The following is a 19,094-nucleotide window of genomic DNA, read 5'->3' as shown; positions in this document are numbered from 1 at the left end:
GTTTCGGTCACCTGACGTGTGGGTTCTCACAGTTTCACCTCTTCCATTCTGGGCAGGCGTGCTGGACTGCCACCCAGCCTGTAGATGGTAAAAGACGCCAACAGTAGATGTGCAGCCACTCCCTGGGTGGCACATGTGCAGGACATCCGAGTTCCCAAACTCTGATTGCCAATTTAAAATTAAAGTAAATATTTGCATTTCTTAATATAATACATTCTGCTATTTCACTTTCAGACAGGTATTCTACTATAACAGCTACTCTGAACCAAAGCTTCAGGTTTCAGTACAATTGTTACAACTCCCGTCGTCATGTCTTCCATGATATCATTGTCATTCAATCTCTCCTACCCTCTAGGGTGGCACAGTGGTTAGCACTACAGCCCACTGCGAGTTTGATCCCTGGTTTAGGTCACTCTCCCTGCAGAGTTTGCACGTTCTCTCTGGCCATGCTAAATTCTGCAGTGTACCCGAACAGGCACCAGAGTGCGGCGTCCAGGGGATTTTCACAATAACTTCATTGCCATGTGAATATAAGCCTACTTGTGACACGAATAAATAAACTTAAAATTTAAACTAACCCTGACCTTCTATTTTGCTTCAAATGTTCCTCTCCCTCTCCCAACAACATGAAGCCCATCATACTTCTATCTCTCCAAGTCCTGAAGAAGAGTGAGATTGGACTATGTTAACTATGTTCCTCCACAGATGCTACCACACCTGAATTTTTCTAGCCTTTTTTTATTTCCAATTTCCAGTACCTGCAATATTTTGCTTTTACTTTAGTGAATAATTGGTAATCATTTAATTTTTAGTTGACTGGGTACAGAAATACAGAACTCACTTTCAGAAGCATTTATACCTTTTTGTCACAACAAACCTCCCTTAGGCTTGCAGTTTAATATTCCACCCTGCTCTCTGTTTTCTTTTTGTCTATAAAATGACTTGTTGCACACCTGAAATAGTTTTATCCCTAGTGTGCTGAGAGCACTAATGATTAGCTTTAATCATACTAACAGTAAGATAGGGACCCATTTGCAAACATAAATTACGCAAACACATCAATATATTTATTAGTAAAATTGTATTTCATCTTTCACTGAGCACTAAGGTGATTAATTTTCAAAGTTAGCCTTGAAAGTAGCAAAAACAATACAAAAAATGCATTGGTTTCTATATTGTTACTTATTTATTCATAGAATCATAAAATCCCTATGGTGCAGAAGGAGGCCATTTGGCCTGACAGGTCAACACTGACCACAATCTCACCCTGTAACCCCTCGTATTTACCCTGTTAATCACCTTATTTAAGACATGAGGTCTGCAGTATTGTGTGAAGATGTAAGTGTAATAGTTGCTTTCTTGCTCTTTCGTGAAAGATGAGGAGATAAGACAATTTTATTGCTCAAAGGGGTATGGCTACATCTGAAGATAGTTCTTCAGTAGCATGTGCACTTAAAGGCTCGTTGACCTTCTGGGGAAAGGGCTTTGATTATCTGGGGGCCACAGAATTGGGATGGGAAGGTTTCAGCAGAGCAGATTTACTTATCCTGGCATTTTAATGATGCTCTGAGAAAGCGAAGATCACACCTTGCACTGGGATCAAAAACAGGATCAAAAGATAAACATTGTATAAAGTGCAATTTGCCAGCAAGATTTTCGGAATGGCTACAGGGCAGCAATAAAAATCATCAATTAAGAGGTCATTGCTTTTTTTTTTGCTTAACTAAACTGCTTTCAATTGCAGTACAGAGGATGTGCATGGTAAATACAGTGCGTAGTCACATCACATTAGATCCTTACTGTACCTAATGGTCAAGTATTGTGATCTTCAACCCCCTTACACACTGTAATATTATGGCCACAACTATTTTTAATTGTTTATAGGTATCCACTTATTATTTTCAATAACCATGCACATGTTATGGAGGATCTTTAATTTTTTGTTTTAGATGGACAAAACATCTGATGTCCAATGGAGTTCGTAATGCTGATTTCCAGTCCTGTGAGGCCAATTTCACTAATGTGGTAACCAAGAAAGGAACCATGTGTTTATAAATAATGTAAATTCTTTTGACATTGAATTAATGGCTGAATTTAGCTGTGGGCGTCAAGATCTTGACGTCAGGACATCGAGCGGTGGGGGGGTGGGGTGGGGGTGCCTGAGCTTCCATTTGCTGGCAACAAGATTTGCAGAGCAGTCTTCTCAGCTATGGCCTCCTAATTGACTGCCACTGAGCATACTGTTCTACCAAGAAGGGCAGATGGGCTCTTGATGTTTACGACCTAATCAGAGGGCCGACAGCTCTAAAACTTTAGCAGTCCCACCTGGAGAGGTGGGCACTTGTGACTTAGGTGAGGCCTGAGATGGCATCTCAATATGGAGGTGCCATCGGCAGCCTGATCTTTGATGATCAAATAACCAACATCTAGATTGTGAGGTGAATTGCACTGGGGGGAAAATTGCTCCACTTGATTGGTTTTGGCCACACTTGTGGGGCCTTTCATTAACGCAGTGCCTTCTTCGCTGTATGGAGCTTCAGATTCCAGTGCTCCATTGAGCTGGTGACATCTCATCCACAAAATTGTCTCTAGTTGGGGCCTCCACAACTTTAATTGCCTGCCCTCATCCATGAAACCAGCAACCAATATGTTTCCCAGCCTGGGACAGTGCCCCAATGGCACAAATGCATTGGTGAGCAGCTCCAGTCCAGCCATTTATGAACTCTAAGCACGTCATCTAGACTGATAATTCAGCATAGTACTTTAGAAGTGCTTTAGTATTGGAACCACTGATTTCAGGTGAAATGTTAAACTGAGGCTATGTCTTCCCTTCTAAGTCAATGTAATAGGTCCCATGATGCTGTTCAAAGACTACTCTCCTGGTATCCTGATCAATATTTATCTCTCAATGAGCACTACCAAAAGAAATGCCTAGTTAGTTATGTCATTGTTGTTTGTTGGACCTTGCACATTGCACAAATTGGCTGCTGATGTTTCCTCACATTACAACTGATTGCACTTCAATGGGATGGCATTCGCTATGAAGCACTATGTAACAGTCTGAGGTGGTGAGGCTTGAAGAAGCCTAAGATCAGGTGTATTGCCTTTACTTGTCAGCTTTGATTTTTTTTACTCCATCCATCCTTAAAGTCACAAAATGCTCAGAATGGACCTGGCAAACTCAAACCCATTCCTTGCTTGCTCCAAAAAAAAAATTCAAAATCCAATTCATGGTCCCTACAAAAGAGACAAACAAGATCCAAGCTGACAAGATAAGGCATTGCACCCCATTTGGAGTTGATCTGATGCTTGATCTTAGCCAAAAGGTAAGATGCAGTAGCTTATAAGTCTCTCTTTGCCTGGTCCACTCTAGGCATTGGATTGTAATTTTAAAAATGGAGTAATGTTTTTAAAAACTGCAAGATGAAGTTCAGAGAATCTCCCATTTTTGCTATCTTTATATAGCATTTTTGAAACCACAGTCGCTCCAAAATTCCACTTTCTTTACCCTAGTGGGATCACTAAAATTGCCATAATTTTTAAGAAGAGAATTCGGCCATTGTCTGTAGCACACTGTGAGTACATTTGGACTACAAATTGCATTACCACAGAATATGTTACACATTCCCATGAACCTTATCATACCATTGCTGGGTCAACACATGCCACTTGGGTGGCACAGTAGTTAACACTGCTGCCTCACAGCACCAGGGACCCAGGTTCAATTCCCACCTTGGGTCACTGTCTGTGCAGAGTCTGCATGTTCTCGCCATGTCTGCATGTGTTTCCTCCAGGTGTTCCGGTTTCCCCCCACAATCCAAAAGATGTGCTGGTTAGGTGCAATGGCCATGCTAAATTTTCCTTCAGGCACCGGAATGTGGTAACTTGGGGATTTTTACAGTAACTTCATCGCAGTGTAACGTAAGCCTACTTGTGACACTAATAAATAAACTTAAACTTATTATGCAATTTGCATGCACCAAAGCCAATATAAACAAGAACTTCCAAATTTTAATATGAATGTGATAGGTAACCAAGAGGAGAAGCTTTTTAGTGCTAAACTTGATTACAGTTTGGGGTCTCTGGATGAAGGTGATTGAGTTGGAAATTCCAGTGCTCTATAGTTCAACCAATGGAATCACCAATGCATGATTGACTGATATTACTGAAATGACAACATTATGTCACACTAATTTAGGGTTGTTACCTCAGTGGCTAAAGGTACTCGCCAATATACCACTGAACTATACAGATCAGAATTTTCTGAGTTTGATTCTGGGTCTGTGCTGAAGTCAGCTGAACCCAGAAGAGCAGCAATGCTATAGTTACCCTCTGAAACCTCTGAACCAGATTACAATAATTAGGAAGGAATTCTGCTTCTGATTTACGATCAAGTAACTTCAGCCAAAAATATGAATCTGGATCATAAGTGAAATCAGGATTAATTGTGATGCCTCTCCTCAGTCAACTATCCTGCCCTTAACCATTCAGCATAAAGAAATGGAGATGGTAGAGGGCTGTTGGTGGCTTTGGAACCATGACTTAACAAGGTTGGTGTTGGAGTTGGGGATGAGGAAAGGAAAATTTACGGGAAAAGATCTTTGGTTTAATGAAGTAACAAACTATAACCTTTATGTAATTGAAGAATAGAATCTGCACTTCTTCAAATTTGGAAGAGGTGTTACTAAGTAAGTAATGTTCCCATTGGAATGAATTTGCCGAGGAAAGCGGCAGCACTTTTTTCAAATATGGTGTAGTTTTTGTTATACTCTCGCATGTGCTTTCAAACATTATGATTTGAAGATGATGTAAGTTCCATAAAATGACTCGATCTGCTGCCTTAGTACATGATCTTTTTCTTTTGTTTTGGGTAATTAGACAATTAAGAAATATGAGAATGAAAGTACAGCACATTGGAAGGTGGGGCTTCTTACATTTATTACAGTTAAATAAATGTATTTACTTTAGTACATGTTAGTCCAGAATTATGAAATTACAGTTGCTGAAAATTCTGAGAATACCTAGTTTTAATTTCTCATATTGTGATATCGTACTTCTGGAAAACTTGCGCTGCATTTAGTTGTGTATGCCACTCCCACTTCTACACTCAAAACTGGGAACCAAACATCATTGGAGCTTGGGGCACACGTTTATACAAAGCCTCACAGAATGGCAAATACAAAAAGTAATGGTTCCCCACCCTCACTAAAACAGTCTTCCTTAACTCAATGACAGAATACTGCATCTACATTTTTATGGAGCTGATACCACTGGGAGACGGGAGCTGGGCTTGTTTACAGAATATGAGTGCAGCTGACAGCCCACATATCTGCGGTTGGCTGCATTAATATAATGTAAAAGTGCCTGTAGTTTCTTGCTTTAGTAGCCAGCTGCCCAAGCTCAATAGTATAAATTTGCCTCCACCAAAGCTTTTTTTGTTTTACGATTCATTTTCTGTGTGATTCTCTCTCACTTCTTCTGTCTTTTCTCCACTGAATTCCCAATGGAGCAGTAATCATTGTAGAAAAGCCTTTTAGCACCTTCGTTGTCACCATCCTCTTGTGATGATTGTGCCCAGCTGTTAGTATATAAGGAAATATTTCTGACAAAGAGACTCTGCCTATTTGGCTTCTTGGCTTCAATAATTTTAAGAGCTCACCCCTTCCAAAAAAAACCTGTTGAGAATTAAAAGGAGCTATAGATGTGAATTGAGTGTTAAGTATTAGTGAGATGGAGATTATGGCCTCAGGGATGCTAGGAGATAAACAACTGCAATTAGGAGGGAAGCTGATCGAGTAAACAAATTCATACCGAAACAGATGCTTTAATCATTTTAAGAATTGATTCAACGGGACCAAGGAATCGATTTTTGTCTTGTTTAGTTCGTTGAACCCCTGTGATAACTAGGAAGTTAAATATTTCATAGAGACTGCTTTTGGTTATTTTCCTACTCAACACAGTAGGTAAACTGACTTAAAGCAGTCGCCAGGCCGGTGTTTGTTCAGTATTCATATGGAGGAACTAATTGTCCATGTAGTGCTCCTGTGTTCAAATGAGTTTGACAAGAATTTCAATTCATTTCAATCAACTTAGACCCAGGCAGATTGCACCAGTTGCTAATATTAATTTTTTCTTTGCAACATGGACTTCATAAATGTGCTAATGTGCTCACTCACCAGCCAAGGCATTCAGGCACTTCTGCATAAAGTCTAAGCATATAATCAATAAAAAAGGATTAGGCCAACTGTGAAATTTGTCTTTCATCCACGTACATGCCTGTGTCAATGAACTCCTAGCACACAAGTTTCCCTCCTACTATTGAAGAGGGGATTAATTAACAAGGTACTTAATTTGTGATGTAGTTGAACCAATAAACTTGTTTAACGCTTTTTTTTAACGGTTTAAGTTACTTGCGTGCTTTGTAGAAGCCAGAGCAAGCATTAAGACTGAAGGCTTTTATATTGGCGCAATTTTACTCTGACCCTCATCACCATTGGGATGAAATAATTAACATGCAAATGTACATGGGCAACTCTTTAACAATGACCTATTCTTGAAATGTCGGTGTGATGTTTGAGGATGTACATTTGTCTTCAGCAAAATAACCTAAAATCTGCCTTTTATATATTCTGCTGCTATATCCTTGCTACTTCCCCTAATGAGGTCTTGACCAAGAGTACTCTGTAATTGCTTTAGACTCTTTTTAATTTTCGAGCTTATTAATCATAAGTAGAGTTATTTAAAATTGCTTATATTAATTTTAGAGTGGAAAACTATTACTGGCTGAGACCAATTAAGAATAGCTATAATATCCCTAGCCAGCTAATTCTATTGTTATACTTGAGCAGAGTATCATGGTGCTGATATACTTTAATGCTTGTTGTATGCAATGGGGTATATTAAATGAAATGAGAACATTGATTTAAATATTAAATTAAATGAGATAATGATCTAAAACTAAGCCTAATGGTATTATTTGTCACTTTTATTTAAGCTTTTATTTGTACACAGCAATGGTTGGAAAGAGACTGTATGTATCCTTGCTTTATAGATTTAGATTTCTTGAGGCAAAAATGATCTTTGGGGGACATTTGTAAATATAATTTTTTTTGATGAGCTGCCTTGCTTTAATCTTGTCTAAAACTTATGAGTATTTTTAAACTAAAATCTCTTAGATTAACCTTATTACAGTAGTATTAACACAACAAATAAACAGCAATCTCAGGATTTGTTCTTGTAATTAGAGCACCTGGATCTCACACCAGTACCACAATGCAATGGCTACAGCGTGAATACAGCTAGGAAGTACCAGACCCCAGCACTTTGCATGCATCTGTGAACATGAGTAGAGTTGTGGTACTGGCAATTTTCACCCCTTGAGGCAACCTGCGTTGAAAGGAAAGTAGAAATACATGACTGTAAACTGCTGGTGTCACACTAGTACAGTAGTGTGAATATGCTATTAAATTCTTGTCACCTAAATTAAGCCTCCCATTTAAGCATGTTAATGAAATATGGTTAAAAGAAAGATGAGGCGAGTATATGTTTGGATTTAACCTTTGTTTGGCATAAGTATCTAATTTGGACAGAAGATCTTTCTGCATGCTTTGCCATCCTGGGTCTTGGACGTTTTGTACAATGTTAAAGCTGCTATATAGATGCAAGTTGTTGTTTGTGTCTTATGTCCTGCTCATTGGTTGTATTTCAAAATAAAGTAAGTAAACTGAAATTAATCCTGAAAATGAATTGGTTGCAACTGCATCCAGAATGAATCCACCGAGAGAGAGGCTGAAATTAATTTTTAGAAAATATACCTAGCTGTGTGGTCACTAGGCTTATGTAGCCTATTACAAGACGTCCCATGGTATTTTTCCTGGGTAGTCTGGAGTACATTTGAAATATTTATCTGCCGAGATGGAACTATGTTTAACCAGGCTTGGCCCTTTTAAGACCACTGCTCCAGCACTGTAGGGAAGCAAACTAAACAGGCAGATCCAGATAATAATAATAACTTGTAAATTAGAGGGCACTGTAAACTTCTAGACCCATATCAGAAGAATCTAGCATGAAATGACTGGCACTTTCTTTCCTTTGCTGCATCTTATAACTTAACACTTTGAAGCATGATATGCTGGATACAACAAACTTTTATTGACATACTAAAGAAAAGCAATCACCGATACTGTGTATTCGCTTCCTCAGATTGGTTTCTGCTACTTACCAGCACAGGTAACAAACCATTTTTTAATTTTTTCTTTCATGAGATGTGTGCGTCACTGGCAGGGCTAACATTTGTTGCCCATCTCTGCTTGCTCTTGATCTGAGTGGCTTGCGCAGTCATTTCAGAGGGCAGTTAAGAGTCAACCACATTGCTGTATGTCTGGAGTCACACGTAGGCCAGAGCAGGTAAGGATCGCAGATTTCTTTCCCTAAAGAATGTTAGTAAATCAGATCTTTTTAATGACAATTGATGATAATTTCATGGTCACTATTGCTGAGACTAGCTTTATGTTCCAGATTTCTTACTTGAATTTCAGTTTCAATTCTGGTTAAACATAGTTCCATCTTGGCAGATAAATATTTCAAATGTACTCCAGACTACCCAGGAAAAATACCATGGGACATCTTGTAATAGGCTATACAAGCCTAGTGACCACACAGCTAGGTATATTTTCTAAAAATTAATTTCAGCCTCTCTCTCAGTGGATTCACTCAGGATGCAGTTGCAACCAATTCATTTTCAGGATTAATTTTGGTTATCACCGGAACATTTAGCTTAGGCCTCTGGATTACTAGTCCAAGACATTAGCACTGTGTCACATCACCCCGTTATTGTTTTCAATACTGCACTTTGGACTTAAAGTACTTAAAATGATTTCTTCTGACATAACTCAAGTTTGGAAAGATAACATCTATAATTGCATTGCTAGGTATTTCTAAAGTTCAGGGAAACAATTTCACATGCCAGCTTTTGAACTTTTCTGAATCCCTGGTAACAAAAGTTGATGAGGTTAACGTTATAATCTTAGCCAATCACAACACAGTTATTGTTTCAGCAATCAACATGAAGTTTGGGTGATTTCTGGATATGCCAAAATTTATCAAAAGCCATCCCCTTTCTGAATTCATTGTGGGAGTGGACTAGACTGTCATTTCTCATATCAATGTATTTTGTAAGGATGTGAAATTTGTTGTTGTTGATAAATTAACAAGTTTTAGAGATTCCAATTGATACTTAGTGTTGTGGTCAAATACTATTAATATTATCTTTCCTCCCTTCACCCCACACAATTGTTTGATCTGGATGCCTGCCACCACAACAGGCATTGTCCATGGACATCGTACACAGATAGGAAGGAATGATACGACTATTTTGGACTTCCATTTCCAACAAAATATCTGATCAGAAACCATTCCAATCTTTCAGAACAGTGCAATTTACTTTTCCTGTTTTTTATTGTCAATTTTAATTCATTATGGAAATTTATAGTAACTTTTTAAAAATCACAGATGAAATTACATATCCTGTATGGTATTTCTCTCCTGGGGGTCCCCTCAAGCTGTTGATTTTTGCTAGGATGCAGTTTTACAGGTACTCAAGTACCCAGTTTTCCAATGCAACCATAGACAGCAAGTATAATCAAACTGCTCAATTTGAAGGAGGGCATAAAACACTCACTGAGCCCAAACCTTATCCTTAATGCTGTTCAACTGTAACCTCCACCAGGATATTTTCCAGCTGGCACCTGAGTTTTGCTTTTCTCTCTCGTCACCCTCTCTAGCCCAGGGATGCTGTGGCCACTATGTATTCATTGAGCAAGGACAAGATTGGTTATGATGCACCACTTGGTTGAAAAACTTCTGCAACACATGCTTGAATTTCTGATATCTGCTCCTGCTGGAGAGACTTCCAACAGTAGTGCTAATGAAAAGTTGCCCCCATCATCTCCTATGCAATCAGATGGCCTGCTCCCGAACACCTATCACTTTCCCAAAGGCTCTGAAATTGTGTTGTACAAATGAAAACAAGCACAAAACAGTGTGATATGAAATTCCTTTGTCCCTGTATTAATCTGTTTATTTCCTGCAATTATGTTAAACATACACATTCTAAGAGAATTTCAAGCATAAGTAACAGGCCACCAGATGGTAAGATAGAACAGCAACTGGTTGGGTGACTTTACTCTTTACTGATGACGGGGCTGAGGTTAGGAACTCATTGGGAATTGGGAGGCAGGTCTTTATACTGACAATGTTCAACAACTGCAATTTTTTTGAATTGGTTTTGTTTGGGATAACTATAAAATCTGTGGGCTGTTTTTGGGAACCTGTTTCTGTTAAAATTGTTGTAGGATAGAGGTGGTCTGAACCCAAAATGTCTGAATCCATTCTGACATGCAAATGAGCATTGAAATTTTTTTTCTGCAATGTAGTCTAGTTCTTTCTATTAACCATTACATTCGTAGTTTCACACCTTGCGACTCTTCACAAATGCAGTCAGTTTGGAGGAAGAATGAGCAGGGAACTTGATAATTGAAAATAACGTTCTGAATTCTGTAATTTAAAAAAATACTCTTTTGCTGCAGAGCCCTTTATAATATTACCTAGATCATACGGATTTAAATTGCCATACAATAGTGCATAGTTAGATTTGATTCCAATTTCATACATAATGCTGTGTGACCTTTTAATTAGATCCTTTCAAAATGGAAACATACAAATGCTATTCACTTTAAAGTTCCTTTAGGAGCTTCTGAGATTTTGTGTTGTCCTGATGAAACCCTGACCAGGAAGCCTGCTATGCTCCCAGTTCTAATGTGCCATTAATGATGGGCTAATGTACAATGCAATATTTTTGGACCATGGGTTCATTGCACTTGTGTGTTTGAGGGCTTTCGAAAGTGTACTCAAGGTCCTAGTGTATTATGTCATGTACTACTCTCTTCATACCACACTCTGTTGATCAGTATTCTGAATGCTGTATTTAAAAGAAACTAGAAACATGCTGATTCTTTTTTAAAAATTTAACTAGTAACAATTATTTTGTTTGGAAAGGTATCCTATTCATCTGCCCCTTTGCCATTGGTGTGTAGAGTGTGAGCATAACTTAAACATGTCAAAGTGCTGAAGTGATATATTTGGTAATTTCACTTGGTAAAATTAAACTTGGGAGTGGTTGATTAGTTTCATTACAGCTCCCCACCAGTGGCTTTGTCAGATGCAGGTATTGCATTGAGTCATGCGGCCATCCCAGGCTCGACTCCCATTCTGTGCACTGCACTGCAATTATCCACAGTACCTCAGTTAAAGGAGTTAAATAAATCGTACAGAAATGCTCCTCTCTATAAAGTAAATCTCTTCTACAAAGCACATGGACTCAGTTGAAAAAATAATTGAAGTCACTTGTGAAGCTCCAGTGGTTGAATATCCTGTAAATACAAGACTAAACTCATACTTGGAAAATGGTCAGTTGGATTTACCCAATATGCCCTCAGAAAGGAGTATAAAAGTCACACATGAAAATATTTGTTACTTTGAAGCAAAAGAATTTGAGGGATTTATAGAGGCAAAGAAAACTGGAGGTCACCATCAAATTTATGAGGAGCAAAGGATCACTCAGTCCACAGGACATAATGGCAATCGATGCTTGCCTTTTCGTCTTATTTGTGGAGTGTAACCTTGTTCTGACCCAGATATTTCAGTGTACGTCATATTGTTTGTATGCTTTCAGGAGTGAGAGTGTATGCAGAAAGATTGAGAGACCAGAAGTGAGGAGGTCTTGAAATGTGACACACTCGGTTTTAGGGGCAAACCTGCAGATTGCAAATAAATATTTTAATTTCACAATTTGTTGGAACAGGAAAATGTAATTAAAATTGCTGCAACACAGTCATAGATTCTTCTGCAATATTTTTTGAAGATCCTTTGTATGTTTATTGGACTAGAAGTAGGACCTTACCCATTTTTAAAAAAAATATCTGTACAGCCTGTGTAGGGTGTTGTTAGCCTTGAAGTTTAACCTCTATTAGAAAACTCTGTGGGCTGCCAGTAGCCGAAGATTACCCTTTCTCAAGAAAATGAGAAGTGACAAGTTGATTTTAAGAGGCTGGTTTGTCACTGTTTGCCTCATTTTCAAAGTTGACATAGAAAATTAGTCTGACTGGCACTCACTCTGTGGCCTGCTTTCCACTCCATTGACTCGGTCTCTTCCTGCTGACCTCTTCTCATTCCAGCTAGCTACTGTCCATGTAGCGTTGTAACATTTTCTTGCTGAATTCACCTAATTTTTATATTGTTACTGAAGCCTGAAGAGACTCGCACCTAAGCTTTTCCTGTTCTTATATTTGTGTCTGCAATTGCATTTAGAATTGAGTAACGTACAAATTAAAGAAACAATTACCTTGAAAACTTTCTCTTGTGTAAGTAATACTTAATAAAATTCTGCTAGCTGTTTTGGTTCTTCTCAGCATTTGTGGCAAGTTTAATTACAACAATGCAACAACAATCGTGCCAAGTAAGCAGAAAAACAACAATTGGGTTAATCTGCCAACCTGCTCCCATATAAAGTAATTTGTTTCTTGGTTCATAACAGGAAGTGGAGTAGTGAGGGTCACAGGTAATTTAAATAGTTTGGAATAAAGAACAAGTATGTGAAAATCGAGTTACAGAAAAAAAAAGAAAGCTCGGTGAAGGGGTTGGTGAGAAAGACCAAAATTGAATGCACAGAGGGTTGACATTACTAGTTCTGCTTCTTGTTTAGGATTTGTATTCAAAGTTTAGTTTCAGTTTCCACTATCCCTAAGTTTTGACACATACATCGGTTCATTTTTACTAAAAGCAAAATACTGCACATGCTGGAAATCTGAAATAAAAATAGAAAACAGTGGATAATCTCAGCAAATCTGGCAGGTTTTGTAGGAAGGTCATATGGACTCAAAACATTAACTGTGTTTCTCTCACCACAGATACTGTCAGACCTGCTGAGTGTATCCAGCATTTTATTTTTACTGTTTATTTCATGACCTTTCTGTGCTGTTTTATAATGGTCTCACGTTCAGAGCAATATCGGTTTTTCAAACTCCACTTGCTTATAAGCATGCTTGATAAAGTAAGGTTTTAAAGGAGCTCAGCGTCTGTTGTTTACTTGGACTTAGTGCACACTTAACTGTCTTTGGAGAGAATTAAGCATTTTAAATTTGCTTGCAGTGGCAAAGTAAGATTCGTAACCTTCATTTTAGCAACTGATTCTCATTTTCCCAATCTTGAGCTGAGACCTCCTGCAGGTTGTTTCTACAGAGCAACTATTCCAGGATTTTATTGAGGCAGTCAAAATCCCTCACAGAATTAGCAAACTTGACCCTGATTTATTTTGAAACTGGCTTTAAGTTTCCAGAGGTGAAGGGCGCTATCTTGGCTGACAAAGATATTTTAACATTAGTACTCTTTACTCGTGCAGGTACTCAAATGACTGTGTTCCCCGTGTAGGCCATTATGCATAGAAAGCTGCTGTTCTTGATTTCCAAGTTACCCAGTCCAGATACTGTAATTGCAAGGAAAGTACTAATTGTTTTTTTCTTGGGGCTGTCTGCATTACCGTATAAATTGAAGGTAAATTAAGGGACAATTACTTTCATTATGTACTGTATGCCCTGCTACCCCCATTGAGGTAAGATTAAAAACAATCACTTCAAAAAGCTGGCGACATTTAAAGTTTTAATTTTCCCTCCCTATGGAGACTGGCCATTTCAAGTTTGTACACTCAGTAGGAAGTAGCTAAGTTGAACTCAACCAACAAACCTGTCACTGAATGGCTTCACAGGGAGTACTAGTAATGCTTTTCTAACGTGGATGCCAATCAAGGAGTGTCAAAGTCAGGAGACTTAAGTACCACCTGCGGTGCGCAGCAGTCTTGGAAGTTTCCTGGCTCAAATGTTGAGTGGTTTCATTTCCTGTGGAGTTGTTCGCTGTCAGCCCCCCAGCAATCTCTGCTTTGTGTACATTCTATTTATTTTCTGCTTTTGTTTATTCGACTTTGCACTGATAAATTTTGTTCACAAGTGAAGAGGAAAAAAAATGTCAGATTAATTATGAATCTCAGCCAGTATATTAGTTGGATCTTGGGTGTCTAAAGAATATTTCCTGCTCATCAAAATCCTGGAATGTCAAGATGTTTCTGCCTCACAGTATGTCCTTGTGCTTGCCAATAATAATGGACCATCTCTGATAGATATCCTAATGGTAACACAAAAGCAAAACACTGCAGATTCTGGAATAAGAACAGAAATGCTGCAAATGCTCAGCAGTTCTGGCAGCATCTGTGGAGAAAGGAATAGAATTAACATTTCAAGTTGTTAACCTTTCCTCATAAGTTAAATTAAACTCATGATGAAAGGTCATTGATCTGAAATGGTAACTGTTTCTCCCTCACATATGATTCCAGACTTGCTAAGTATTTCCAGTATTTTCTGTTATTACAGTGGGTAACTATATTGCTGGCAATATAACTAACAACTGAATCTTGCATGATAGAATACTTACTGATTCCAGAATTGGTACCAGCAAAAATCTACAGGCATGGGACAGGTTACCAAGTGAGGTGTAATTTTGTACCATTTTACCAAAACCTGCAGTATTTGTCCCATCTTAAATACTGGTAATTTAATGATTCAATTAAACTGGCATGTGCTTAGATCTGGTGTACTTCACTCACTATGAAACATTTTAAATTGGCTGCCAAGAATATGTGAATGCATCCTGTTACAAGTTTACAGATGCTGCTAGTTTATCCCAGTATGAATCTGAGCTTCCTTTAATTTGCTATATTTTGAAAGCTAGTTTGGGAGAATAAAATTGAAACTCTAATAATTAAATGACAAAGCCGGTTTTTTTTTTAAACATGTTAACATCTAACGGGGAGGCGCTGGCCTAGGGGTATTAATGCTAGCTATTACTCCAGAAACTTGGCTAATATTCTGGGGATCTGGGTTTGAATTCCGTCACGGCAGATGATGGAATTTGAATTCAATAAAAAAAAATCTGGAATTAAGAATCTACAGATGACCATGAAACCATTGTTGTTTGTCTGAAAAACCCATCCGGTTCACTAACGTCCTTTAAGAAAGGAAATCTACCGTCGTTACCTGGTCTGGCCTACATGTGACTCCAGGGCGACAGCAATATGGTTGACTCTTAACTGTCCTCAGGCAACAAGGGATTGGCAATAAATGCTAGCTAGCCAACCAGCGACACCCATATACCACAAATTAATTTTTAAAAAACTTATTCTTTCTGCATACCACATATAATCACAGGTCTTTCAGGCCATTTACACCCCTAAGGCAAGGTTCTGCAGATGTTATCCTTGTGGTCTCAAAGGTTTAATCAATAAGAACTCTGAAATGACAGTTCATTCTTGACATTACTTTATACGCTTTTGTCCAGACATCTTCCTGTGCAGAAATGGAAGCCTGGTATAATGGAAGCTTTGAAACCAGATTAGACAGCAAGTCTCAAATCTGGAATTCTGTTTTGCTAGTGCTCAGTCCATAGTTAAAACCAGCCTGCAAAAGTGCTGTCTTTTACTGTACAGTTCAAAGATTCTTAAAGCCAGGGTATTTAAAAGATGGGAATTAAATGTGTCAGTAACAGTTCTCTGCAAGAGCAACTTAGCTCCACTTCCCCCTAGCCTTGCAATGTTCAGTTTTTTTAAATTCTTTCACAGGACATGAAGTGCTAAGCTAGCATTTTTATTACCCATCGATAAGGTGTTGGAGGTGAACTCATCACCTTGAACTGCAGCAGTCCATGTGGTGTAGTTACACCCACAACATTGTTGGGGATAAAGTTCCAGGATTTTGACCCAGTGATAGTAAAGGCATAATGGGGTGTGGCTTTGGGGGGCAATTTGCAGGTGATGGTGTTACTTACCCGATTCCTTTTCAAAGCCGCAATGTTTTTTGCCTCCACACATTCTTAGGTAGTACATGTCAGATCCTTATCACTGAGTGAAAAGTGATTTCCTCACTTCGCTTCGGTTTAATTTGGTTCCTTTGCCAAGGACCTTATATCAAGAGTAGCTGGTTCTCAACCCTTCCACAAATGTACACAGTTTCTGCCTATCTACTCTGTCCAGACGTGCCGTGATTTTGAACACTTGTATCAAATCTCCTCTCAACCTTCTCTAAGGAGAACAATCTCACTTTCTCCAATATATCCAACTAACTGAAGCCCTTCACCCTTAGATTCTCTCAGATCTTTCCACACCCTCTCAAAAACATTCACAGCCCTCCTAAAGTGCTGTACACTAAAGAAATGGAAACAGTCCCCCAGCTGAGCCTGAACCAGAGTCTTATGAAAGTTCATCACAACGTCCTCACTTTTCTGGTCTTTGCTTGTATTTTTGAAGCCTTGAATACTTCTAATATTTTAATCACTTTCTCAACCTTCCCTACCATGTTCAGTGATTCAACTTTGCCCACCCCCTCGCTAAATGTCAGCAAAATCAAAATCACTCTCTTCTGTTCTTACATATGCTGTACGTGCAGTTGATCTCAAGTGCATCAACTGCTGCTACCTCAGGTTTAGGGCACAGTTACAGAAAGCTAGGTGTGCTGCTCTGTTCCTCTCAGCTTCCTCCCCCCACCCCTACATCTTAATCATTCCTAAAACTGCTTCTTTTCCCATGAAGCATCTTCTCTTCTGCCCTCACCTTGTCCCCTCTGCCACTAGAATGCTCATGCCCACCTTTATTTCCTCAAAGCTTGATTCCCCTTGATGACCTCCAAAATACAATTTTTCGAAAACACTGCAGCCCTGGTTCATATCCATCATGTTAGCTGATTCCCCACACCTAAAGTAATTGATTTTAAAGTCCTTGTTGTAGCCTTGCAATTCTAACATAACCTTGCAGCATGTTGCTCCTAGGTTCTCTTCGATTCTCCACTCATCACCTGACTTTAAAAAGCCTCCTTACGCTTGTATCATTGGTGCTTACACATGTAGACGCACACACCCACACCCTTCTGTTCCTCATTGTCTACCTTCCTATACGTATTATGTTCCTATAGAAAGGGGATTGTTGTAATTTTTGTTGTTGTTCTGATACTACCCTGAGAAACTCCTGCAGTTCTGAGACTGATGAGGCATACATCAGTGTTTTCTTTTCACTATAAGACATTCAACGCAACAGTATGCAAAAACTCTATTTCTTTGCACTGGGAAATGTAAATAAAAATTTCTGTGATATGTCATAGAATGTCATTCCAGCAATTCTGTGCTCCCATTCTGGCACCTGACTTAATGGGAACAAGATTGTGGAAAAGTTGTTGAGTGTGATGGGACTGTTCTGGGACCCTCATTCCTGTTGAGCAAGGCTAAAAGTGCAGAAATCCTGCATTAGAATATTCAACCATAGTGAATGCATATTTATGTATTTCCTTATATAGTCATTACACATGATGAATTTTAACATGGAAAAACCTGAGTGGAAGATATATTCTGACCTAACCTTAATAGTTATTAGCTTAATCCACAAATACTTCCTTTTTATTTGGGCTACTTGCAAAGTAACATCAGCATTTTTTTTACTCTTTCTTGCAGGTTCACCCATTTATAGTGCAGTACAATGACAAGAATTCAGAGGTGGTTTCCATGTGGGTTTGCAGGATGCTTGAAGAGTGGCGTTCTCAACAGGGGATCCAGCGACCAACCTCACCAGTGACTGTAGACAAAAGGACATTATGAAGACAACAAAATCTCAGCAGTGCAAGCAATTGTTTTTTCCCTCCAGTGTTGCCAGATCAATGTAGCTGAGTGTTCCGTGACCACAGCATGCCTTATATTATCTCGTCTGAGCGGACGACATCTGTAACTGTCCTCTGACTTGGCAGGTGGTCTCAATTACAGCCATCATGATGTGATCTATAGACAGTCTATGAGAAGGGTTAGATTGCAGGGGGTCAACACATTACAAACAGCAGCGTCCAGGGGTTTCACATCTAATTCGCTGCACTGATCATGTGCGCCCATGTGAATTCTGACATATTCTGCCCTGATTCTGTAAGACTCGTAGTGTTGCTATTAGAGAGAGCAATCTGATCATTAGACCTGGAGATATGGTAAATATGGAGAACAAATCGAGGATCTGCCATTCTTCGCTGATTGAAAGCAATAGTCTTTCGGATGTGTACCTATTTTCCTGCAAATGCTTTATTACATTTTGAATGCTGGCAAATATAAGGCCTTAAATTTATTGTTTTCTTTTGTCACTATTATTTAAAATAATTTGGCTAGGCTTGTAACAAAATTCCAAAGCTATGATATACAATTACAGTGTTTTGTTTTTGAATTGCAGGTTTAGGATAAAATTATGTAGAGTTATTATTGATAAAGTCAACTAGCACATTTCCATCATTCTACTGTGCATAGCACTGATCTCAGCTTAGTCTGCAGCACACAGCTGCCACGCATCATTTAAATGTTCCTTTTAAATAAGTTACTTGATTTGTTCAATGATGTTCATTTTTGTTGATTTTCCAAAAGTTTGCATTAAATAAAAAAAAGTTAGCAAAAACTGCAACAGTCACATCAAAAAATTAAACTCATGATATTAATTAAGTTTTATGTTACGGCTTCCTCAAGGCAGCTGTAAAATATGTGGTTCCAGCAAAAACGTGCACATTAACTAACAGTGATTGTTCAGCCAGAAGTTTGAAGCATTAAAAAACAAAAGAGTGCTGTATTTTTAATTTCTGTGGAATTTGTCTTAATGTCCCTTTGCCTTGTGTACAAAGATTTTCAGTAAGTGAAATAGTATAAATTGTACAAAAAAGTTAGGTATAGTATCAGTGTTAGGCTTTACACATGGTTTGTGCTAAATAAGGAAGATTGAACTTTCATTTATGAAGTGCCTATAATGTCAAAGTAAAAGCAGCATGCTGCGAATACTGGAAATCTGAAATACAAACAGAAAATGCCGGGAAAACTCAGGTCTGGCAGCATCTGTAGAGCGAGAAACAGTTAATGTTTCAAATCTGTTTATGAAGAAGTCTCATGTGGACTCAATGTTAACTGTTTCTCTCTGTTCACAACTGTTC

At 38.5% G+C, this 19,094-nt stretch overlaps 1 protein-coding gene across 4 annotated transcripts in view; it reads left to right on the top strand.

The window, feature by feature from the left end:
- map2k5 (mitogen-activated protein kinase kinase 5) overlaps positions 1–18,577 on the top strand; it is a 294,288-nt gene extending 275,711 nt beyond the window's left edge. For 3 of the 4 annotated variants that reach the window (XM_080214341.1, XM_080214340.1, XM_080214339.1), the window contains one exon: positions 17,599–18,577. In XM_080214341.1, the coding sequence (XP_080070467.1) occupies positions 17,599–17,742 (144 nt within the window). In that variant the 3' untranslated portion in view covers positions 17,743–18,577. The remainder of the gene's footprint in view (positions 1–17,598) is intronic. The other variant, XR_013889610.1, reaches the window with a different exon arrangement.
- The last annotated feature ends 517 nt before the right edge of the window (positions 18,578–19,094 follow it).

Source organism: Carcharhinus amblyrhynchos, chromosome 28 (assembly GCF_965287045.1).
Source record: "Carcharhinus amblyrhynchos chromosome 28, sCarAmb.v2.hapA, whole genome shotgun sequence".
Lineage (NCBI taxonomy): Eukaryota > Metazoa > Chordata > Chondrichthyes > Carcharhiniformes > Carcharhinidae > Carcharhinus > Carcharhinus amblyrhynchos.
The sequence above is the reverse complement of the archived record's forward strand: the minus strand, read 5'-3'. Positions and strand labels throughout refer to the sequence as shown.